The 25,148-nt window shown below is 45.1% G+C and overlaps 1 protein-coding gene across 1 annotated transcript in view; it reads right to left on the minus strand.

Moving 5' to 3' along the window:
• Positions 1–2,447: 2,447 nt before the first annotated feature.
• The window catches only part of LOC138723159 (protein wntless homolog), a 38,694-nt gene continuing 15,993 nt past the window's right edge, over positions 2,448–25,148 (minus strand). Inside the window, exons 2-12 of the mRNA XM_069862053.1 lie at positions 24,031–24,303; positions 14,745–14,869; positions 13,462–13,623; positions 12,064–12,200; positions 11,496–11,664; positions 11,217–11,314; positions 10,838–10,901; positions 9,652–9,795; positions 7,938–8,021; positions 6,383–6,536; positions 2,448–5,839 (exon numbers count right to left, since the gene is read on the minus strand). Coding sequence (XP_069718154.1) covers positions 5,730–5,839; positions 6,383–6,536; positions 7,938–8,021; positions 9,652–9,795; positions 10,838–10,901; positions 11,217–11,314; positions 11,496–11,664; positions 12,064–12,200; positions 13,462–13,623; positions 14,745–14,869; positions 24,031–24,303 — 1,520 coding nt within the window. The 3' untranslated portion in view covers positions 2,448–5,729. The remainder of the gene's footprint in view (positions 5,840–6,382; positions 6,537–7,937; positions 8,022–9,651; positions 9,796–10,837; positions 10,902–11,216; positions 11,315–11,495; positions 11,665–12,063; positions 12,201–13,461; positions 13,624–14,744; positions 14,870–24,030; positions 24,304–25,148) is intronic.

A 25,148-nucleotide genomic window follows, 5' to 3' on the forward strand; every position in this document is an offset into this window, starting at 1 on the left:
GGCAGAAAGTACCAACAACTATAGTCATGATAAGGTCTTGTATTTTATTTGAAACTCTAGGCCTAAAGTGTAAAGTGCATATTGATTTCCTTTAATAGTCTCTGATAACGGAAAAGCTCAAAGAGCCACTGGCTCTTCTAAAATGTAATGTCAGGTGCTAAGTAGGAAAGCAGATCTGACACATCTCTGTGTGCCAACCAGAGAGCAAAATCCTTCAAAAAATAAATCTGTTGCTGCTTATTGCTTATTTTACACCAATAAAAATGCACCAACTGTGTCTCATCTTCGACAGCAGGAGTGACAGACATTTGTAACAAGAACTAGAGTGGCCAGGAGCAGTTCCCCAGCTCTGTACATCCTCTGCAGTTCAGCCTCCTGCAATTCTCTCCCACAGCCCATGCTTTACTTTCATCATAATTAATTCCTGTACAATAGCCTTGGGCTACAGGTTCTGTGGTGGGAGCGTGGGCGTGTTCCACTGTCCCACAACATACTGATTGTCTGGGGACTGCTGGCAGCCAATTAAAAAGCACAAAGAATAAATGCCAGCACTTCCCTCTCCCCAGCCTGTGCTCATCAGCACCATCAGGCCTGGGGACAATGTAAGCCGCTGCTGCGACATAGACCCACCCACTCACAAGTTGCTTCTCCCATTTTTAAGCTGGGAAACAAGGGCCAGATCCACCCCACAACCCTTGCTGCTGGAGCTTGTGGCCAGCAGGAATGGAGCAACAGACATATGACCTTCAAACATTTTTGTCGCCCTTCCCTAAGCCTTTCCTAGACCTAGCGCACCCTCTTGGAGGGACGGGCATCGGGGTCACAGGCCCAGTTCCCCAACACCTCCCAGAACGTCACTGCAATATCACTGCACAGACTTCGTGTGGCTCCTTTGCTGTTGTTGGGTCCTCCAAGAAGACAGGACCAGAGGGAGCTCCAGGCTTCAGCACCACCCTGCACCGAGGTTTCTGTTTCAAGATGAGCCCAGTGCTGCGTGCTCACACCCCACCTTGCATTGGCGTGACTGGGAGCAAAGGAATGGGAGAGACCAGACTGTGCTGGAGGCCGCTCAGCTCCTTGCTTCGCTCTTCAGCCACAGATTTCAGAGCAGAGAGGCTCTAGTCCTAGACTTCTAAGAAAATGCAGAAATTGGTCCAATAAGAAAGCCAGTCAAACTGTTCCAGCCAAAGACCATTTGCTGGCCTCAAGAAATATGGTCCCCAGCTCCCCCACAAAGGTCTGTTGTAACACATTTCCTTTCCCCTAACTTTGACTGGTCATAGCAACAGGAGATAGCCTTTCAAAGAAACTCTCAGGCAGTCTTCCTCCATTCCTCTCCAGTTCTCACCACGTCCAAGCTTGGTGGCACAGAAGCACAAAACTCCTGGGACCCTGAGCAGCGCCTTACAGGTAAAAGTAACGGGGACACATAAGCAGATTTCCCCCATTTTTAGAGGTGAAGGATTTACTTTTTGTTGCAGTCTGGGCTGGCAGCTGTGTTCTGCCAGCAGCAGAGGGCAGCCCAGGTCTGCACCCTGCCAGCACACAGCTGCCAGAAGGAACCTGGGAAGAGAAGTGTGTGGGAGGGCAGCGGTGGTTTTAGTTATTTAAAATTCATCAGTTTGCTCTTTTGAAATTGATTAAAGCCTGGAAGCACTGCCTCTCATTTGTCTTTGAGCAGCCCTAGTTCCTCACTGTGGCAGAGAAGCTGGAGCCAACACAGGCTGCGGCAGAAATGGAGCCACAGGCTCTGTCTAAAACTCAGCAGCTGGGTTCCCCTCCCCTGTGCCGTTTCGTCAGAGCAGCCTCTGTTGCAATGGGAACTTCAAGCTGTTGATATTGAAACTAATCTGTTGTCATCAAATTTTCCATTACCCCTTAAGCACATGTCCCAAGAACCCTTTTTTTTCTGAATTACAGACAATGCCAGCATGGGGAGCAGCGGGAGGCAGAGCCTCCAAACGTGGCAGAGGATGGAACACACCCAAATCTTGTCACAGTGGAGTAATAGCCAACAAGCAAAGTTCACAGTAAAGCTGTGCCAACTTCAGGGCTGGCAAATAGTGACACGCAGGGAAGAGAGCCCAAAGAAAAGCCCAAGGGTTGTGCACCGCCCTGGGAACAGACTGGTGGGATCAGGGGGCTCAGCATCCTGGTCCCACAGGTGAAGGGAGCCACAACTGATGCTCTGCTAACAATTAGTCCTAAAGCAAAGGTCTTAAAGATCAAAAAGCCATTAGCATCAATCCACAATGTTTCTGCCCCACAAAGCATTTGGAGAGAGCTGCAGGAGAAAATCATCCAAGTGAGTCAATCGAGTCAATTATTTTCCTCAGCAACAAGTTGTGTTACTTGCAACTGCCTGAAGGAAAAAAAAACAACTAAAAACACAAGATCCCAGCAGAAGAGCTATGATTTCTTAGGTGGTGAACCAGGCTGATAACAAATCCACAATATTGGAGATTTTATTTAAATTAACAAAACTACATGTTTTCCAGGTTGCTTAAAGCATTCAGTAAAAACTGAACTCAACCTAAAAAAAAGGATATATTTTAATAAGACATAGGGACTATTTGAGACATGAGTAGGGCTTAGGAATTAAGAAATAAAAAAACCACACACGCACACACACATACACGCGCCCGTAAACAAATTGTTAGTGTTTGACACAAAATTTGGTTTTAAAGCTGCGATTCCCCACCTGTAAGGAGCCTTTACAAAACGCAATGCTATACTAAGCTGCAAAAGAAACCATGGACACACCTACTGGAACAACATAAATATCACCTAAGAACCCAACGTGAAAAGGTTGTTAAAGTTGCAAAGTCAAGTGCTCAGACAGGAACATGCCAGAGTTACAATAACGTGCATTAATTTAACTCCCACTGTAATTAAACAACTACTGCTAGCAGGAACATCACTTGTACCTAGTTGTATTTGCTTTCCTTATGTAAATTACTTATATGTTACATTTTGCCATCTGTGTTGACAGTGCACTTATTCCACATACAATAAGTGTTCCCCTTTTTCTTCTTTTTTTTTTTTTTTCTTTTAAGCTGTATATCCTTTCAGTACAGGCGCTTATCACCCCACTGTACAAAAAACCCCAAACTAATAAAAATGATCAGTGTTCAAGTATCCAAAACCAGCCAAAGCTACTTCCTTGAGTAGTGGTCAGCACTTTTTCTGTGCTACAGTGACTTCACATATAGCAGCACACAGGGGACTTCACCCAGAATGGCACATTCAGCATCCCTCAGATCTAACTCTGCATCTCATCCGAGATGCTGCCGGGGCAGGGGGAGCTGAGGATCCTGCCAGGAGTGAACTGAAAGATGAACAGAATTGCTTTAAGAAAATGCTATACTAGCTTGAATTAACAAAACCGGGGTAATCTTTCTGCAGAGGGAGTCTGCCCAGTGTGCTGCACCCTGATCAGAGACCTGTTCCATGGTGCACAACCCAGGCTTCCAGGAAACTGAAGGGATGCGAGATTATATACGCTACCCTCTCTTTCTTCATGGTGTTGAGCTCTTTAAAAATGGTATTTTAAATGCTACTTTACAGAGCACCATTCTTACTGGGATTGTAACAGCCGAATGCCTATCAGTGCAATTCATACAGCACAGTCAGCAGTCCCAGTGAGAAATCCCTCCTGGGGCAAGGCTGGCAAGGAAACCGGGAGCCTGGCCAGTCCCACATGAAACTGAAGGGCAGGCACTAGCCTTCTGGCCTCTTCCCTGGTGGACTAGGAAAATGAGGAGGAATTATTTGAACACTTCACCCCAGCTGGACTACTGACTTGTCTCAAGAAGCATGGGGAAGGGAAAGCAAAAGGCAAGGGAAGCTGGTGCCGTATTTGGTTACTAACGCGTTTGAGATTGTGACAGGGACAGTTAGACTCAAACAGCTGCTCTGCTGGAGCTGCCGCCCCATGCAAACAGTGGAGTGGGTGTGCAGGGGTCCATGGGACAGCCAGGGATGGGCCTCACAGATTACAAGGTGCTGCTGTGGTGGGAAACATGATGAACCAGCACCTCTCAGTGCAAACCAGAACTCTAGGTGCACAACCTCAACTCCTGCCCAATGTCCTGAACTCACATACAAGCCATAACATGACAGTAAAGTCAGCATGCAATGAGCTTTCATTGAATGTCATAATGTATATATACATTGACCAGAAATGGATCAAGGTTTTATAGGTGATCTCACTTCTGCTATTTCCCAATTATAGTTTCATTTTGCAGCCTTAACAATTAACATGTAACTTCAGAAGTTTTAAGAATCCAACAACAATGTGTTGCCTTTCCCAGTACAGTGTTTCTACCAGTACTGGTGATGTCTGCCTGCCAGCACCTGGGAGTTTCCCATCTCTCCCTAATCTCTGACCCTTCAGACACAGACAGCAGTAGCAGATTCTTATCTTTTAGGGACAAAACTGGGAAGTTGATTTACATGTTACTGGCAGTTAACATCAACAATTACTAGTGCCAAGTGATGAGGCCCTCTGGATCCTCCAGACCATGGAAGAAGGTGTGCCCTGAGAGGCACAGACCATTTTGGCCCCATTAACACTTCCCTTCATTGGTCCCCACCATAGCCTAGTTTACACTTTCATCCCATATCAGTTCCAGTTCTTCTCACACTGCAAACACTCTCACAGCCAGACCTGCCCAGGCACAGCATGAGGGTGAGCAACTTTATCAGCTGCTTTTGCTTTGAAAAGCAAATACCTACATTAGTGCGTGACAAATGGATTTTTTCAAGTCTGATAATCCCTGGAAGAATCCAGCTCTGCCAAGCATGCTCCATCACCCCAGCAGTGCAAGGAGGAGCAGGACTGCCCAGCTCACAGGCATGGGAACTGAGAACACACTGTCCCTCCCATGGCCTTTCCCTTGTCCCCATGACATGTAAGCAGCATAAAACCAAGAGTTGTAACAAGAAGGTAAGATGGATGAAGAAAACAAGAGGGAGGAAAGCCAAAGGCGCTGAGAATAGGCAGGAGCTGGCTGTGGGACTGGTACCTCTGGGCCCCCTGAACAGGGGAACTCCTTTTCTCCTGCAACTCAGCTCAGGCATCCAGTTTTCACGTTCCCCTACACTTGTAAAACCTACTGAGAAGGTATGTTGCTGCTTCCACTGAAGTTTTACATATTACAGTCCACTCCCTATCCCAGCTGTGTCTCATTTAAGTGACAGGTTTGCTGTGGAATTGCAGGGCTGTACTAAAGACCTCAAACAAGGTTCAATACAACTATGGATGGTGGCATTAAGTGTATTTACAATGAGGCTTTTGTTCCCCCCGCAACCAACACTTTGTTTAAACTTGCACAAAAGAATAAAACTTGAAGCATGGAATATGCGCTTACCAGCTGAGCTCCCTACACTGCCCTTACGCGCACGAACACAGTAGCCAAATACAGACCATCCAGTGTCAGCTCTGCCTCTTCCTAACCTCTGCATGTCCGACTTTGCAACTTTAATGCTTTTCTAGCAGGTTTCGACGTGCTCGAGTGTAACATATTATACATATCCCTCCCCCCAGAAATAACTACACCATATTAAAGAGTTTACAAATGTTCTGTTCGGTGTCACTGCTCTGTGAAATTATACTAGGTACAGGGTGCTCAAGAAGCATGATAGGTCACAGAGGCCTCCGCCCAGAGGGCATTTTGCTGTCCTCTGCTCTCACCCCGGTGTGGGTCCCAGCTGAGGTCATCTCAGCATTACTCCTGAGCCTCCTTGCGAGCCAGCTTATAGACCTCCGTTGGCCCATCCACATGGGTGATGGTGGTGGTGAGCTGAAGCTCTTCTCCACTGTTTACTCCCAGGTCACCTGAGAAACAAAGTTATTTTGTTAGCCCAGTCTCATAATAGAATATTTCACAATTAGAAAGCAAAAAATACTATTTTATTCCCTCCAGGCTTTCAGGAGCTACCTCAGCTACAGACAATGCAACATTTCTACAAATGCTTTTATTTACAGTTATTTAAACACAAGCACATCAGCAAAGGATGATTCCTATACCACTGAAGACTACTGATACAGGAATCCCAACAGCATCGCCATTCTCCTATTGCCCAGGTTTCTATTTTCTCCTCTCCTCATTCCACCCTTTGTGCTACACAATTACAACTGGGTAATGCTAAAAACTACAAAAATGATTTAGAAGGTTTTAGACTGCCTTAGCTAAATATCAAACCTGTTGTAACCTAGCCATTAATTAAAATGTCTGCTAGGAAGACCAAACTATCATTTGCATAACATTTCAAGGTGCTGAACATGCACTTTGCCCAAATAAAAATTGCACAAAAAGTACCACCCACTTTATGTCGCTTCCTTCCCATGACAGCTTGCAGATCATTTAGAGGCATTTACCATTTGACTGATCTTCACCGTAATTCTTGTGCGATGGCGCATACAGGAACATCAGGGCGAAGACGTAGAGGTTCCACATCCCATAGATGCCAGTGAAGAAGGCACTGTTCACTTGTATCGTTATGTCCCCCCACTTCCAGTGGCCTTCGGTCACCTGCCCAGGAGGAAGAAGATGCACACAGGCTGGTCAATAAGACCGAATTATGTAAAATACAGAAGTGACCCCCTAAGGTAATAACCTTGAGTCAATCAATAAGAACAGTGTCAACTCAATAGGATCAGGTAAATGGAGTATAACAGGTTCATTGGTGCAGAAGTCAGGCTGATTCTCCTTTTTAGTCTCAATCTGCAGGGAAAAAAAACTGTACTTACAAAATGAACGCATCAGGATTTCTTTAACTTTGATTTCTCATTCTTAAATATGACAAAGTCTCTCACATTCTGCGATATATCCCTACCATAACTGATGTGTTCAGCAAAGATTGCCACATAAGGGACAGTACTAGTTACATGTGAAAACATTAGACTGCCATAAATAGACCTTTTACAGAATGAAAAGCAGCATGAATAATGCGAAGAGCTAATGTGCTGAGTACTGCCTTGCTGCTTCTGTCTTATGAGAGAGGCCTGGGCTGGCAGCTTCAGCCTCAGACACGAGGAGATTTGTCAAGATTTAAGCAAATATCATCAATATTAATATTCCTTGAAGATACTCAGACTGTTCACACTGAAATGCTGGCTTTCCATTACAGAAAGAGACATATAGGGGAAAGAAAAGCTAACCTGGCTTTAAAAGAGTAGCTGGACGAGATTCTTTGTGTTACCCCTATATAGTCATTAACACTCAATGATGAACTGAATTGCAGTTTCTCAAATCACTGTTTCAGCCTAAAAGATTTTTAAGAGCAAACTATCTCCGCTGTATTCTGCATTGGGACCCACTGCATACCCCAAAGCATGAGCTGTGCACTGAGAGAGAACTTGCTCCTGCACCCACACTTCTTGCGAGGCTGCATCCACAGCTACAAGCTGCCTATGCTTAGGAACAACCAGAAACATCTTTGAAACAGCTGCCATCTGAAAAGTCACTTGAGGTACAACCATCAAAGTACATTCATCTAGTGATAATAAGCTCATTTGTACAGAGACTGCATTGGGGCTTGGAATAAATAGGTATGGATACCACTGGAAACAGTAGGGTTGCAAAGTCAGCCAAGGGAAGATTGAATTCTGTTATTTCTTTGTGGGCATACAAAGCCACTGGATTCTTTCAATGTGCAGAGAACGTTTTTCCTCTTGCTGAGTTCTCAGAAATGACTAAAGCATGTTGGCTGGTATTTCAAAAAGCGCAGCCCCAAACCTTACTGTGAGCCAAAGGCCTTTGTTAAGGCTTCAGCCTAAGCAATTTTATAGCAGTGCTTCAAATAAATGAAAACAATTTCTTAAAAAGCAACTTATTATCAAATCTGCTTATAATAGAAAGTGAGCAGTCATTGTTAGCGGCCATGGAATCAGAGGCCAAATGTCTTGGACAAAGCTCAGTTTTGTCACTCACCTGGCTCACAATGAAGAAGATGACAGTCATTGCTGCACAAGCCAGAGTAATGAGCATCAGGAACTTAAACCTAAATATCAGCCCCTGTTTAGAGAGAAATGTCACTGGTCATATTAACAGAATCCACAAAAACCCCATTTTTGTTTTTAGCATATACAAGACAAGTATAAAAACAAAACAGTAAAGAAAAAAAAAGGGTCCAACCCACGAAACCCCAAAGCAAAACAACCTCCACCCACTCCTCTGCACCGTGTTCAAGACAACCCATATTCTCTGCTCCCCACACGTCTGCATTCCTCCCAGATGCTGTGAGCAGGGCATGCATGTCTGGACAGCCCCTGCTTTCCGTTACATTTGCTTTTGTGACTGATTTACCAAGAGTTAATGTGGAAGAGGAGGCAGGCCAGTGTAAAGCCATGGGCTTCATCCACCAGCCTGCCCTGTTTTCCCAGCTTTTGGAAAACAAGCATCTGTGTAGAGCTCGCACGGCTTAGCAAGAGGAGTCTGTTTCTACAGTGGGGGTACTGGCACCAGACTGATGCTCACACCACCATGGTCTGTACATCTGGGAACTGCAGTGACTCTCAACGCTTGTCAAAACTATGTTGGCTATTATGGAAGAAGGTTGATTACTGGACAAATTATGTCTCGATATCATTTGGTTAGGAATTGGACACCATACCCTACTTGCTACCACTAGCTTTACATTGTTACTTATAAATTCCACTAGTTTTGCTTGTGTGTCTGTGTTGGTTTTTTTTAACCTGTTTCTGGAATTCTGGTGGAAATGTCAGTGTCTGCATGATTATTATGCCACACTGTGACAACAAATGACTATTGATTTAACTCTTCCAGATGAGATTCATGCTTGCTAGATGTTTGTACGTTGAGTGTGGCTGCAGCAGCTCTACAATATGAGCTGAAATCCTATGCCACTTGCTGAAGAGAAACATGGGGAAAAAAAGCTCAATATCTTCTTCAAATTCTCTCGAGTCCGATTTAATGGCGTTTTTTATGTACATTCCTGATGGGTGATAAAAAACCTGCTTAAATCAGAAGTGACCGTCATTTAACAGAACAACATTGGTGATAAATATTTACACACATGGAAACAACAGACTCTCTCAGCTTAAGCACTTAAAGTGAGCTCCTTGTGTTTTGCAGTCGCTGAAGACAGTTAGGACAGAAACAACATATAAAATGACAGGCTAAGGCCAGGGATAATGGGTTGAACATGTTGCATTTTGACCCAGGTGGGACAGTTTCCTTCCTGTAATTCTGTTACAAAAAGAATGCCAAAAATCTGAATTCTTGCCATGGAAAAATGGGGTGTGTCTCAGCATCAGTTTCCAAGAAACATAAGAATTAATATTACAGGAGAGGAAATGGAGGTATGGGGAACTCCTGTTCTTAGAAATGTAAATGGTAATTTAGGCAATTTTCCTCGGTTCTCCAACACTGTTCAAAAAGCTGGGAGAGAGCAGCTAACAGATCCTCCTAATAGTTTAAAAATCTGGATGAAACACCCAAATAAAGAAGAAACTTCATGTCAAACAAAAAAGGCATTTAGGGGATTTGAGTAGCACAAGAAAGCCAACAAAGATCAGATTTCCCTGTTCAGGACTACATGGATAGAGAAAGCCTCAGTAGAGACTTTACGGTCAATAATGCATTTAAAAAAATAAGGAATCTGTGCAACAAGGAGGGACATTACCTCATAATGAAGACGGCGAGCCTTGCTCATAGCTGGGAGACTTGACTGCTTTCCACTGATGTTTCTGAACACTTGGAAGACCATAAAACACAGGAAGAGGAAATAGAGACACAAGCAGATTCCTGCCACTATAATAAAGGCCATCTGGGCAGTGCAGGTTAAGAGAAAATGGTATGAGCCCAACTGAAATAACAGCAAACATTTTTCAGGCAATTCCCTTATTCTAATATCCTCTCAAAGATCAGAATTAAATTTCATGCAATCACACAGGAAGGCAGCTGGCCACAAGTGAGGCAGTGCTGAGGGAGGCCTTGGCTTGGTAAGAAGCCTGGGCTCTGCCATTATTCCCCAGCGCTTGGCACCGCAGCGAAGAGGGACAACCCACTGGAAGGTCAGCCTGCTCGAAATCTGCAGAGATTTGGGAAGCCCTCACCAACCAGCACGTTCTTCAGAGAGGCATTGCATTAGGTTATCTCAGCACAGTAATCAACAAATAGGAGGATAGCAAGCCCTTCCAGTAGGGCCTGAGAGAGCAATTCATGGAAATGCCTCAGCAATGCCTGCCCGAGTAATAGCAGCAAACACAGGGCTTTGGATTAGATGCCATTGCAGCTGGGCTGTGGGGAGAGCAGAGCAGGCATTGCTGGAGCAGCATGGGCTCTGGACTATTATAATGACATCCAGGACCTAAATCTCCCATGCTTCCCCCCAAATCACTGATGTTTTCACAAGAGGTTTAGTTCTCCAGTCATTTCCCTCAGCATAGCACCAATTTCCAGGAATACCCAGCTCCAAACCAGTCAGGACTGAATAGATTTGGTATTAGGAAAAATTTCTTTACCAAAGAGTAATTTTTTTACCTATTTCTTTACTGAAGCACTGGCACAGACTGCCCAGGGACGTGGTAGAGTCACTGTCCCTGGAGGTGTCCAGAAAACATGTAGACATTGCACTTCAGTACATAGTTTAGTAGGCACAGTGGTATTGGGTTGACTGTTGGATTTCAGAAGTCTTTTTCCAGCCCTAGTGATTTTATGATTTCAAATGACACTTATCTTGCACAGCACCTGAGTCCCCCTCAGCCAAAAAGAGGAGGGCTTCCCCACTCCCTACAGGTATCTGGCATGAGAGGAACGTCTCCCTTTCCTACTGACATAGACTGAGCCTGAGCTGGGTGGAAGGATACAGCCAGCTCCGTGCCAACTTCAGTGGTCCAGATGCTGTAGAAGGGATTCTTCAGCTGCACTCCCCTGCAAAAAGAAGAGAAAACACCAAGCTGCCACAGAAGCCAGGAAGCTCAGAGAATCCCATGCCTGCTCTGCACCTGGAAAGAGTCAGCTATGCTGCTTTCCCAGGTATAGAGGAGACAAGGTGAGAAATGTTTCCTTACAGCCCTGCGGGACAAGATATGTTGCTGGGAGACACCAGTGTGCTTCAGTGCACTTACACGAGCCTCTCCATTTCATGAGACAGGGCTGTGTATCCAGCCATAGGGATTAAACTGCCGGTCAGGGCAGCAGGAGGTGCATGGGGAAGGGTCATCCAGGGAGCAGTGCAATACCTACCTCTCGCACATGTCAAAGATGAAGAGGCAAAAGGAGCCAACAGCTATGGGTCCAACCTGCTTCCAGTACCCTGAGAGACGATTCCGCTCGTTCTGGTCCTAATCGGAGCATCAAGAAGTGGAGAGGAGGAGAAAAAGGAAAAGCAAGTCAGCCTAAAGTCCTCTCACCTGGCACGAGACCCCACAGCATTGTTTCCAACACTCAAAAAAGTACAACGGAGCTGTCAGATATCTCTGCAAGCAGGGCTGGAAACCACTTTTGCTTCTGTGTCATACCCACCATCATGTGCTCTCCGCAAAAGATGATCCAAAACGACAAGAGCATAGCATAGAAAATGCCTTGTCGAATGTCTCCAAAGAGCAACATCCAAGTCCAGTCAAATCCAATGGAAAACCACTCCACAGGGATGTTAATGAATGTCATGGAAATTCCCAGAGCAAAGATGACCCTGGAGAGGCACAAAAAAAAATAAATCTCTTTCCAACTTGTAAGGCAAGGACACAGAGCCCCAGAAGCCACAGCTGTGCATGAAGAGCAACGGAAGAAAATATGGCACTGGTTGGGCAGTGGTGGTGGGGTGTCACCTTCCGCCAGCAAACCCTCTGGGGCTAAGCCCCTCTGAGCAGCCGTGGTCCAATGCAGCTACTTATTCTCTGTAGGTTTAACATAAAGAAAACAGAGGCTGTGGAGGCCTTCGGCTTCCAGTGTGCCTGGGTGAAGGGAGGGGACAGAGAAGAGATCATTTCTGCCTCCCCAAGCAAGGGCTCTGCCAGGGAGCAGTGACCACCCTCAGTCAGTGCCCTCTTGCTTGAGGGACACCTTAGCCAGCGCGCAAGCCCCTACTCACTTCTCCAGCAGGACAGGAGCACGTGTCATCAGCGTGATCCGTCTCCAGTACCAGATCATGATAATTAAAATGCTGGGGGTGAGGAAGGTCTTCATGGCAAACCACACTTTTGTAAAGCCTCCATTTTGATGGATGCCCTAAGGAAAACCAAGGTGGTATGCAACAGCTGTACAGGTTTAACATCATTACTCTGTGCTTCTCCTTACAGGAGAGGCAAGTACATGGCACTACATGTAAGCACATGTAGATGCAACTCCCCTTTCAAAGGTGCAGTTTGCTCAACACAGGAAAGGGAGCAGGTGCCTACTTAGACCCAGACCACGTGAGGACACTTCAAAAGTCCTGAAAACAAATGCCAACATACGCAGCGAGGCAGAGAGCAGTCAGGAGAGGGGCGCTCTGACACAGCACGGAAAAAACTGGTACAATTGCTCTCAGACAAGTAACAAGATACTCATGAAGCGAAGTCACCACTGGTGGGAAATACATCAGCCAAATTAATGCGTTTGTCCAGACACACACCCTCCCACCGCTGTCTGCAGCCACCACAGCCGGCTGTCTCGCTGCTTCTGCTGAGAGGGACGGCGGGGGGAGGTTTTCCATCTGGGAGCACCCATGGCCACCAAGCCTCAAGGAACAGCAGGAGCAAAGACAGCTGACAGCTATCCCAAATATCTGTGTGGTGATGGCCAACTTCAAGACAGAGCAGGCCCCCCCTGAACCTCATTGTGTTCTGTTCCTCCTTAGCTCCTATCTGTGAGAAGCAGGGCTTAATCAGGTGGAGTACTCTACACCCAAGCCACATTGTGGTGGGGAGTAGAGGACACGGGGAGCTCTTGAGGGTGTGGGAAAACCCCAGTTCTGGAGGTGGTCACCAGGCAGTGCAGGAGGGTGGCACTGTTCAAGGCTTGGGGTGGGCTCCTCAGAAGCGAGCAATCAAAGAGGACATCAGTTTTAAGGTGAAAGAGGGCAGATTTAGATTTGATATTAGTAGGAAAGTTTTTTCTGAGTGGAGTGAGGCACTGGCACAGGTTGCCCACAGAATTTGTGGATGCCTTATTCCTGGGGGTGCTCAAGGCCAGGTTGGGTGGGGCTTTGAGCAACCTGATCCAGTGGGAGGTATCTCTGCCCAGTGGCAGGGGGTTGAAATTGGGTGATCTTTAAGGTCCTTTCCAACCCAAACCATTCCATGATTCTATGATCCTTCAAGAAGGAAGGCTTGTGGGCAGGAGATACCTATAATGAAGAGAGAAGGATGTTTGCTGTGGATCAAAGAGGAGATCAAGAAAGGAGCTGCAGCAGCCCCAGCAAAGACGCCCTTGCTGGCTGCAGCATTGCAGGGCACAGGCACTCTGCCAGGGCTTGGAAAACATGGACAGAAGCAAGGTAGACACTTACCACGAGGCGGATATCCTTGATTTCTCCAATACCCACATTAATGCCTTTCCTCTCATTCACAGGGAGACGGATATTGATGAGGTAGTACTTGTGGGCCACACTACCAATCTCCATGAAGGGAAGGAAGTCACAGTCATAGTAACGGCCCTCAGAATCCAGGGTCTAGCAAAAGGACATAGAGCAGCAAGATGGCAGTCAGCCTCAGATGGACCAGCACGTGCACTCTCCACAGTGAGAGTCTGCAAAAGCCTTAACACATGGGCCATTGCTAGCACCAAGAGCCTGTTGCTAATTCCAGCCTTTGCCTGGAGAAAGTTTATGCAAGACGGAAGAGCATCAGAGGTTCAGGGATGTGTTTGGTCAAGTCTTTGATTGTTTTGAGTCATTAAGTCAATAATGATTCAACTCAAGCAGGCTCACATCTCAGGCTCTTAATGATATTTAAAGTCAAGGGAGCCTTTAAAGATGAAAGGCTACTTTGTGATCCAAGCTTCCTCCTTCAGCAAGCACAACTTCAGCCAAAATACGCAACCCTCTCAAACACCTTTACTTGGAGTTCCTCGAGTCCTGTTTTACGAGCAATGCTCCCTTCTACACCTCATATGTATTTACAGTATTTATGTGGCTATACAGGTGTATTCTGGAGGCGTAAGTGGGTTGTTGAAAAAAATTGTGAAATGGAAGAACAAGACAGAGCTGAAAAGCACGGCACAGGAAAGAGACAGCAGATTAACACAAGCACAGGAATTTCAGTCTGCAGAACAGAAACATCTTTGTTTAAATATAGATCTTCTACTCTTACTGCTGGCCATCCTCTCTGCTCCTAAGCTTTGTAGCTTGAGGCATTAAGAAGTTATTTTAAGAAATTTTTGCCCCACCTCTCCAGGTTCTTTGAGGGCTTCAGTGTTCCCAACGGGTTATTTCCTCACAACTCCTGAAGAACAAGGTTTTGTCCATTATGGAAGAACAAGATGGAGTCCAAGTTCTCTAGGATGATTTGGGGCACACAGAATTCAAAGCATCCAAGCCTGACCACAGCTGGACAACACCTTACACCTTTTCTTCCTTATAGTTTTAACTCTACCTCTGACTTCATCCACTTCTCTTTCATTGTCAAACAGAATGAACTGAAAGATTTTGAGCCATGAGAAAGCTGACACATTTCACAGTTATGATGGGAAGTTATGATTGAACAACTAAAAGTTTCTAGGAAGCACTGAAGAAAAGGAAGAGGACAAATCCCACCACATTCCCACATCTCCATCATCATCAAAACACCTTACTTTTGGTGAGCCGAAGGTGCATTTCAGCTTCCTGATCTCTATTGCATGTGCTATTTCTTTCCAATCATCAAACTTGTTATCACGATATGCTAATGACACATCCAGGGTAATTTCAGCATTTTCTTCTGTAAGAGAAAGGAGAGATCAGGCTTGTTAGAGAGGAAGGGTACAGAACACCAGAAAAGTACAAAAGCCTCTAGACACTGAAGGGACCTCCAAGAGGCAGACAGTGACATAAAGGAATGGGCGTTTTTGCACTCCAAACAACATAGACCAAATTACATTTTTTTTTCAAAGTATTTCTCTCTTTTCTAGTGGAGAAGAGAGAATTTTTACTGGTCATAAAGACCTGCATATCTTTCAAACATGTCAAGACAGAGATTGCGGGTGAAGTGCATTATTTATTCATATAGCATGAGAAACAATAATTCTTATAAATTTGGAATCTAGACAGCTGCATACACAGACATCATGCCAAGAAGCAATCCATCAGCCTCTTCACCTCAGGTTAGCAGAGAGACAAGACAGGCTTCAATGTAGGTTTTCTGCAGGGAATGCAAATGTATGCAATAGGCCCTTTCACTTCAGGAAACAATTATATTACATCATAGGATTTGCTTTAAGTGAACATCGAAATAGTGTTTACTTACAGAAAACAACAAAAGAGATTAAGTGTCTAACTGAATAGGCTGTATATGGTTAGAACTGTATAAAGGAGAAACCATGCAACTAATAGTATGTTTTGTTTACTTAAATGTCATAGCAGAAATCATCTATCAACGTAACCTTAGGATTCTTATGGTTGTAGGTTCACCATGCACCACATCTTGAATAAAAACCATGTGTCCCTTAAAGATGCACTCCAGTAGAGAGATATCATACAAAAGATAAAAAAAGGGTCACAGAGGTCTTTGGGTGGGACGGGAAGGGAGAAGGTAGGGAAAGGCACGGCTGGGAAAAGTCAAAATGCATCACCAAAAGTACAAACTGCTTCAAAAATCACCCACAACTAGGATCTGCTCTTTGAAGATAAACCAGAGTTCCCAGAGTAATAAGAAAACACTAAAAAGAGTTCCTTTATAAATAATATTTAAAAATTGAAACTTAGCTATGCTAGAAAAAAACTCAGAAATTACCACATATGATGGACTTTGTTTTCTACATTTATTGTTTAGCTGAAATTCTCCATAAGGCTTCAGAGCCCTCCCCTCCATGTGCACACCCCACAGTAGCATTGACTTGTTTCTACCTTTACAGATGCACCAACCTGAATATCAGTAAACACATACAGAGTTTATATGCCCAGGTAAGGTCACCACATCAAATTTGCATGGCTGAAGTCAGCTTGTCCTCTCCTGGACACGTTCACAGAAAGAGTATGGGGTGTACTGCTGTTAAATATGCCCTTGCTAGCATGCTGCCAAGAGGTCATTACTGCAAGAAGGAAATGCAGCTGGATCAGACCTTTTTAGGTGCCATAACTGAGCCTGTGACTGAGTTACAGTTGTAGCCTGCCAAGTAGCAACACGTAAACATGTTTTACAGACCCAAGACAAGTCTGTACCAGCTCTACCAGATGTAAAATCCTCCCATCTACCAGGCACAAAACCCAGGGAAGGCTCTGAAAGAGGAACGCATTCCAAAATGAGCGTATGCATGCTACAACTTAGCCCTCTTCTCATGGATCACCAAACCCCGAGAGCCACAGCCACTGGAAAGATGGCTACAGAACTGCTACCATGGAAGAGCTTTGGAACAGGGCTACAGAACCACTTGTTGTGCCAGTGTCAAAACAGCATGCTCTCACAGCAAACAGCTCATGTTTGCAAGCTCTCTGGAAGCATGCTGTGGCACAGTCCTGAGCTCAGCAGGTCAGAAATGCTTCTGCAGAACTAAGCTCACACACATTCCATCAGGGCTGTGTCACTGCACAGGCAGACACTCTATGTGCTCCTTCCTGTAAATACGTGGAAGGCCTACATCATGTCATAGAATCACCAAGTTGGAAAAGACCTCTTGGATCATCAAGCCCAACCATTCCTACCTGTCACTAAACCATGTCCCTGAGCACCTTGTTTATCTGTCCTTTAAACACCTCCAGGGATGGTGACTCCACCAACTCCCTGGGCAGCCTGTTCCAGTGCCCAATGACCTTTTCTGTGAAAAATTTCTTTCCGATATCTAGTCTGAACTTCCCCTGGTCATGGTGTCCTGTAACACCCATAGCTTTTCACCAAGAACCCTCTGTCTGAAAACAGGGCTGCCTGCTCTAACAGAAGCAGCCTGCATGTGGGAATGGGCTGCAAACACACATCAATACTTGATGAGCTTTGGAGTTTAGCTCTGAAAAAAAATCTGGTCTTCATAATAATTCTGGAGGGAAGCTGTTTCATGTCTACAAGCAAGCACGAGCCTTTCAAGCACTGTTTGGCCCATATATTTCTCATCTTTTTCAGTTATATTTCTGTTGGCAACAGGTGCTGGCATACTCATACAAAATTATGGGAAGGGGCATAGATGCTATCTGTGGTTTAGACTTTCTATCGATACAGTGTTTGGAGGCGGTTCTGTTACATCTTATTATGGGTGCACCAAGATTTTTGACGTTCTTTTTGCACACGTGATCTATACCATCCAGATTAACACCAAGTTCCTCTCCACAACACTCATTAGTTTGGTTTCCATGAAACATGAACTTGCTATCTCAGATCTGCTATTTAGAAGACCAGCAAAACAGCTAAATGGGAACATAAGGTTAAACTTGGCCTGGCTAAAAAGAACTACAAATTTCATTTCAGAAGCCATAAAACCAATTGGAATGCTTGGGATTAAATCCAACAAAAACAGCATTCATTATTTCATCTTTGCAATCCAAATGTTGCTGCTGCCATCGAGTATGAAAACCAGAAGGCAGAAGATACTCATCTGTGCTTTTCCAGACCAGGGGACTAGAATCACCCTCTGAATTTCTGTCAGCCTCTCGTGTCAAGGTAACATCTCCCATTAAAGTTTTGTACAAAGCTCCTTCAAGATTGTCACATGTATGTGTACACACAGACACAAACACAGATACACACACATGTATTTCAGCACAGCAGACTGATAGTCCTACTCCAGTCCACCCTTGGCCTCTCACCAGCAGTCCCTGCTGTCAAAGAAGAACAAACAAGAACAGTAATACACTATTCGGCAGAGAACTAGATTCTGAGAAGATTCATGACTTATATGAGGGGCAGGCTATGTGCCTGAGCATGCATATGCATATGAGAAGAAAAGCAGCAGCTGATGTTCCACCACCGTGTCTGGCTTCAAGATGAAAGGAAGGTGTTTTAGAACAGTGTTATTTACGATCAAAACAGCGGATGGGAGGAGTAAACAGGAGGCAAGGGACTGACAGTCAAGCCAGCTTTTACTTCTGCTGAGAGAGAGCAGAGTATTTTAATTATTCAAGGATGAGTCACAGCTGCAGCAAAGAATACATGCAAGGACAGAAGAGAAAAAGCTACTGCAAACCTGTGCTCAGCTTCCCAGATGCTAACATTTTTGAGGAAAGCAATTATTCAGTTCCTCCATGCACATTAATCAAGATTCTCCAGAATTTCTCTAACAATAACAAGTAGGAAGAAGTAGGTAGAAGTGTCTGTCTTATTCAGTACCAAAAGACAAAACTGCCCATGCCAGGAAACTAACTCACAAGGACCATGTCAGAGCAGCTCCTCACAGAATGCTGCACATCAACCCCGCCTTCACAGATCCTGTAGATAATGTCTATATAATTTGGAGCTCAGTAAATCCCCTCTGATATTAGCAGCTCAAGCACCAAGTTGCAACCTCACTAGTATCGTACAGAATTATATTAAAACCCCTGCAGAAACAGGAGAGGTTTGTTTAGATAGAGTATGTGTTTCATGGATGATCAATGAGGAGACATGCTCCATCTGGGATTCCCAGCATTGAGTTTTCTCAATTCATAGTGCTACAAGATGCTCCGGAGCAGGTCAGAGCCATGACACCCTGATACTCATCACACTGAGCATTGCCAGTATGTTTTTTCACACTGGCATTTTACTATCAGATGTGCAGTGCTCAGGATCTTCTCCACGACTCCCTTTAAACCATGATATTAGCAGAGGATAGCTTCACTCACAGTAGTCTAAAAATAGAGAAGTTGTTTCAGAAGATGGCTCTGTGCCAGCTGCATACTAATAGAGCTGTCTGGAAAGAAGCGTATGCAAGCAAACAGAAGAGTTATTTGCATTACACTTCCATGCTTTGCTCGCTTTCTAAAATTACAAAACCTATAAAAGAGACCAAAATGGGATGAATTTGAACAGGAGTCTGTAGTGCTTATGCATACAACTGCACACAATTGCTTTCCAGCCACAAAGAAACCAGAAGTTATTCTCACATCCTAACATTTTAAGCTCACTAGCTATAAAAAGAATAAAAAATGGGATTTTTTAGACTGAAAAATTGAAAAGGCCCCTCCATACTATAACATCATCTGATAAATAGCGGCTTCATTACCTAATGGCCAGCAAAGTGCAGCCATCACTTTATACTCCGCAGGGACACTGCATTACTAGATGTCAATTCAATATTAAGCAATTTCAGGTTTACTTTTCCACAAGGTGGAACTGAGGAAGGAAGGCCAAGAACCTGGCTCTGGGGATTCCTGAAGCCTGTGGCAGTGCGGGAGCGAGTAGCCTCTGGGTCCCTGCTCCTGTTAACAATGGGTAGCAGTGAATTATTTCTTGGTAGGTAGAAGGTCATGCTGCAAAGCAGCTCAGAGAGAAGGATTGATGTTCCCTGTTAAGAACACTGCAGCCTGCCAAATGCAAATGGCTCAGACTCATGGCAGTAGACCAGCCCAATAAATAAAAAAAAATTAAATCCAAGCCCACAGCACATGCTCCCAACTCTTCTGAGGTACCCTACCCATGAGAGCCCAGCAGCAAGCCGTGCCAACAAGCAACAACTAAATCAAAGTAGGAATGATTTTTTTAAAGTGAATCTGATGTACAGGGAACAGAGGCCACCAGACCAGCTAAGGAAGAGATATGTGCACTTGCTACCAGTAACCAGACCCATGGACAACAGCAGCACTGCTCTGCAGCCTCACGAGCCAGTTTGCCACCTATACTGTCTGGGAGTGGGGACCATCCTTCCAAGAGCAGGTGCTACTTTGGAGAATCATCCTTGACAGAAAACAGTCCTTGACAAGTTGAACGGCCTTCATCCCTCCCCTCAAAGCGCCCGGTGTTCCAACAATGAGAACCAGACCTAATTGCACAGTAACGGAGTAACACTTCAGCTTCAAAGAGAAGCCTTTTGTGCACAGGAGATTTCTTACAGCTAGGAAAGCAGAGGATGGCTGCTGCTCCCCTGGGGACAGAGCCAGCGGATGGATGGCAGGGATGGATGGCTGCACACCAACACTGCTGTGCAGGGCTCTGGCCGCTGCCTGTGCCAGCAGCTGCGTGAGTGCCAGAGGGTGGTTGGCACCTCTTACATTGACCCTGCCAACACGGCATTTTGCACTGCAGCAGAAGTGTGGTCCTGCTCGCAGATGTTGCTGCCCTTGTGAGAGGCACTAAGCTTTGCGATCGCAGGTTTTGAGACTGAGGTGCATGTGGTTTGAAGACAGCTTCATCTCATTCCTCTGCCTGCTGCTCTTCCCTGTTCAGAAAAGAGATTTGTAATAATTAAATGCACAATGCATCAAAAAAAGGATAAGAACGGTTCTGGCACTGAAATAGCCTTTTCCTCAGAGAAAGAGCAAGTCTAAGTCTCCCCCAGCTTTCCATGACAGATAAATACAAGGGAATTACCTCAGCTTCTAAACATCTGCATTCCAAGAACATCTGCATTCTGAAAGTCTAGAGCAAGTGCCCAAGGCAAACACAGTAAAGGCTGTTCCTCCTCCAACAGCTGTAAATCCCACAGGGTGTTTTAGGATGCTCAGCCCCATCAGGCTGCAGGCTTTGCACAGCTCCCCAGCTCCCCGGAGCACCAGGCCAGGGCTGCCCATTTCCTCCACCCAGGGAGAACCCTTGCTGGCTGGATGAGAAGGGCTGACACACAGGCCTGACACCGGCTCTCTGGAGGCGAGAGAAAGCACCTACGTCAGGCCTGTGAGTCACCCTGACGTCTGTCTCCCTGCAGAGGAGCCGGCAGTCTTGCCGCCTCCACCCCAGAGCATCCCTCTTGCAGAAGGGCTGTGGTAGCCAGTGCCCCGGGAAACCCCAGCCCACAGACTCACAGCAGTTTAAGCTTTTGTTCTGTGCCTTGACCTTGCTTACGGATTGCAGGGAGAGAGGATGAGCAAGCACCTTGGCGTAGAAAAGCAGGCGACAGTTTGAGATATGGCTTAGCAGCATTCCTGGTGAGGACTAAGAATGGGAGTACAGCCAAGCCCAGGACCCTGCACGGCTCATGTTGACTTTCACATCTTCAGGACACACTGCAGAGTGTTGGGAGCCACCAGACAGCAGGATGTTTCCCCAGGGAGACAGGCAGGTGGATAAGAGCAGCTTCAAAACAGTCATTACAATGGTGACTGGCTGAGGCTCCTACAGCTTCGAGGCCTTCCAAGAGCTGCTGCTGGTTTGGCACCAGCCCCTGTTGGTATTAACTCCATCAGGGTGACTGTTGGCTTTGAGGTCTTAGATTAGAGCTCGAGAGAAGAAACTCAAATTATCATTTTGAAAGAAGATACAAGGTTATTTCACATCTTCAGTTTTGCCTTTTTTGAGGAGCTAATTCAAATTACCTGAGCAATGCAGCTCTTAACTGCAAAGTTAGCACCAAGACACAGCAGAAGATACGTAATTATTTGGGCTTAACAAGACTTACTTTTTTTTTCCAAAATCTGTTACAACACAATCTAGCAATCAAGAAATGCATTACTCACTAGTTTGAGATTTTACACTTAATTTACATCTGCCTTCAGCTTGGCATAACGTGTAGGAAAATAACGTTTTAAAATACTTTCTTCAGTCAATGAAAGAAAACCTTCTGGAAGTGCCAAATAATCTACAACCATAAGAAGTATTCACATCCCTTGTCTCCAAGTGCTTCTTATTAAAAAAAAAAAAAAAAAGGAACAGCAGCAGCTACTGAACTGATAATGACCAGAAATTCAGTCTTTCCCAGCTGCACAAAATCAGGGTTTGGAGGTGAGTCCTTATCACCCATGGAGCGGCCCAAGAGAAACCTTTTCTGCTTCTGAATCTCAAAAAACATTCCCATCTTTGAGGGATTTGGTCACCAAACAGTCCAAATAATGGCTTGAAGAAAAGGCTCTCTACACTTACAAGAGAAATTATGGTCAAAAGCTCATTTAGCATTTTAACAACCTGCTCCCAGATGCTCAGCCAGTTGCTGGCTCCAGAGCAGCAGTTTGACCTTAAGAGCCTCAGAACAAACTGTCACTTCACTAAACACAATCATCCATTGAAGTCTAAGACACTGAGGCCTTAATAAAGTTACAAAGCTACTCTCTCCATATTTTAGAGATAATTATAGGGTTAAGAATACATACACAGGCTTTATATAATCTCATTTTTAACTTATTTTAATGACGATACATTAAACAGCTAAGAAGAAACAGGCCCAGGTAAGGCAGTAAAGGAAACACAAAGCTGTCGGTGAAGCTTTAGTGGATCTGCTGGATCTGGTTCCCCTATGCCAGCATCTTAGCTAGCCCACAGTCCCAGCCTTACAGCCAGCTTCTAACACTGTTCTGCTCCCTGAACTGATCCACCACACGGCTACAGACCAAGTGGCAGGCTGCAGCCAGGAAAAGTGTGACAGAAGCCCCAGTGCAGAACAGCGCGAAGAGTAAATTGTTCAGTCATTGTTAAGTTATAACTGTTAAAGAGGGATTTTCCCCCAACACTTTAAAACATGCAAACACACGTACAACTCTTCTTTCAGGAAGGGGCAGATCAGTCTTGCCCATGCTGCTCCCAATATCATTTTGCAGGGTTTGTTTGTGGTTTTTTTTTTATTTCATACTTTATCTTCTTTCATATCGTAAGGGTGAACCCCAGTATGACAGCTTCTGCCATGGTTCCTGCACCTACGCAGTTTTCCAGTCACTTTGGGCCACTATAGTTCCAAGGCCAGAAGGTACATTTCCATCTGCATGTTATCAAATCCTAGCAAAAAACGTACCTCACAAGTACTGATGGAAGGTAGGGCAACTACTTCAATTCACCAACAGCCACCCTCAAACTGAAGAAGTTATTATGTCAGCAAAGGCTGAGTAAATAAATATCAACTGCAATGCACTTGGTGCTCCATGAAGAGTGAATGTTTATAGACTCAAACATGAACATTCCTTCTTATGACCTTTTCATGTAAACTTACAGATCCATAATTTAATTTACTAAGTACTTTAGCTCACAGTTTAGAAACGCATCACACAAAAGCATTTGGCAAACACGGAGTAAAATACCACCGCTTAAAATCTTCAGCACTGGCAAACTAGAAACCAATCAAAGTCTTTGTATAAAGCATTTTTGGGGTAGAGACTTTATAAATAAGCCTCCACCCCCTCCCCAAAATCTCATGGCTCTATTTCACCACCTCCACACAGACTGAAAGAGGAAGTAGTGAGCTACTCCAGCAGACACGCAGCCTCCAGAAGGGACATCCCCACTCCTCACATGCTGTAGCAGACCTTCAGGTGGCCCTGGCACTATCCTTGTGCGGCAGCAACCAAGCCAACCTGCTAACCTGTCAGAAAGCTCTTCCCGCCAAACCCAGGTTTCCACCGAGGAGGCTGCATGACACAGCTCACCACGTGGCCAGGCACGTGCAGAGCCGGGACAAGGGACAGGCTGGGAACATGTAGGAGCAGGAGGAAAGCAGTGGCTGAAAAGGTTGGGCTGTCTTGACTGTAATTTGTTGCGGTGCACTCAGCATCCTGGAACATTTTGGAAAACTATATGAAACCTATGAAACCCAGAGGCATACGCTGTGAAAGTGAATTGCTGGATTTAAACCAGTGTAGCTGCTGATGGTCTACGTACTTTAAAACAGGGAACTACTCATCAACTGCTTAGCTACTCTCCAGTGCAGTGTGAGCCGCTCTCCATACAAAGAGACATACTGAAATGTCTCATTACCGATTCCCATCTTTAGAACACGCTCCTGGATCACCTTGCTGTACGAGGCACTGCAGAAGTTAACATATGGTACAGGATAAATGCAACTTTCAGAGAAACACATTGAGAAATTAGACCAGAGTCAGCATCTAACAAGTGGCAGAGTGACTTACTCAGGTCATTGTCCATCTTGAATGCGATGTCCAGCTGCATGATGAAAAGCATGAACTGGAACCAGGGGCTCATCTCCTTGCTGGGGAGGGGAACATGCACAGCAAATACGATATCATTGGCTTCAATCTGCCTGCTCACCGCCTCGTCGAAGTCTTTGAGCTTGTCGCAGTGGTTGGGTCCCCAGGGCATCAGCCACTTGGTTTTGTGGTGGTTTTTTCTTACATCAATGCACTTCACTGACATGTAAGGAACAGCTGTAGTGGGGCTGGGAGCTGTGAATAGAAGAGAACCACATTTTTAGCATCTTTAGATATCTTACATAGTGGTTTCCCCACCAAAATATGCAGCTCGCCATTCAACTATTTGAAGATAATCTAAAACAAATGCATCAAATGATCCTCCTTCAGAGCTCCTTGATCTTGCAGTTAAGCAATTAAGTTTATTACGTCTACAGACTTTGTAGTGGGATCAAATTAGGATTAGCTGAAGCCTTGGAAATCTGCTGGTTCAGTCTCAGATACCTCAGTTACCCCAAAATTACAAAGAAAGTTACCAAAATCTTTTTTCTGTGCGTACACTCTTCTAGTTTGCTCACTCAAGCAGCTTCACTTGCAAAGCATGTGGATATCACACACCCAGACAGACGAACTAATCCCAGACCTCGCGGTCCTGCTTACCGCAGTGATTTGAACCATGCCCAGCCACACGTTTCCTTGGGCAGGAAGGCTTTTCTGACTGCTGAATCATGCAATTATTTTTAAAAAACGTTAGGGAAATAAACAAAGCTCCCAGCACTGATAAATTGGATAATGCCGCATTCATTTTTCTGGACTTACTTACAAGCCCACCAGTGATCTGGTCTGCAGTATGCCAAGTCGAGAAGGCAGTGCAGCCCTCCCTGTGCCACCACTGGGCCACTGTCCCATGGACAACCAGATCCACTCCTGAGGGATGACAAGCCTCACAGCAGTGTGACAGTAGCACCACTTTCACTTCACTCCCTTTTTATAGGGAGGTACATCCTCATCCCAGCTTAGCTCAGATTAGTAAGGTAAGCAAAACATCTCCGGGAATGAAGCTAAATGCAAACGAGTTTCTAGCCTGAGAGTTTATCACT

This window comes from Phaenicophaeus curvirostris, chromosome 8 (genome assembly GCF_032191515.1).
Source record: "Phaenicophaeus curvirostris isolate KB17595 chromosome 8, BPBGC_Pcur_1.0, whole genome shotgun sequence".
Lineage (NCBI taxonomy): Eukaryota > Metazoa > Chordata > Aves > Cuculiformes > Cuculidae > Phaenicophaeus > Phaenicophaeus curvirostris.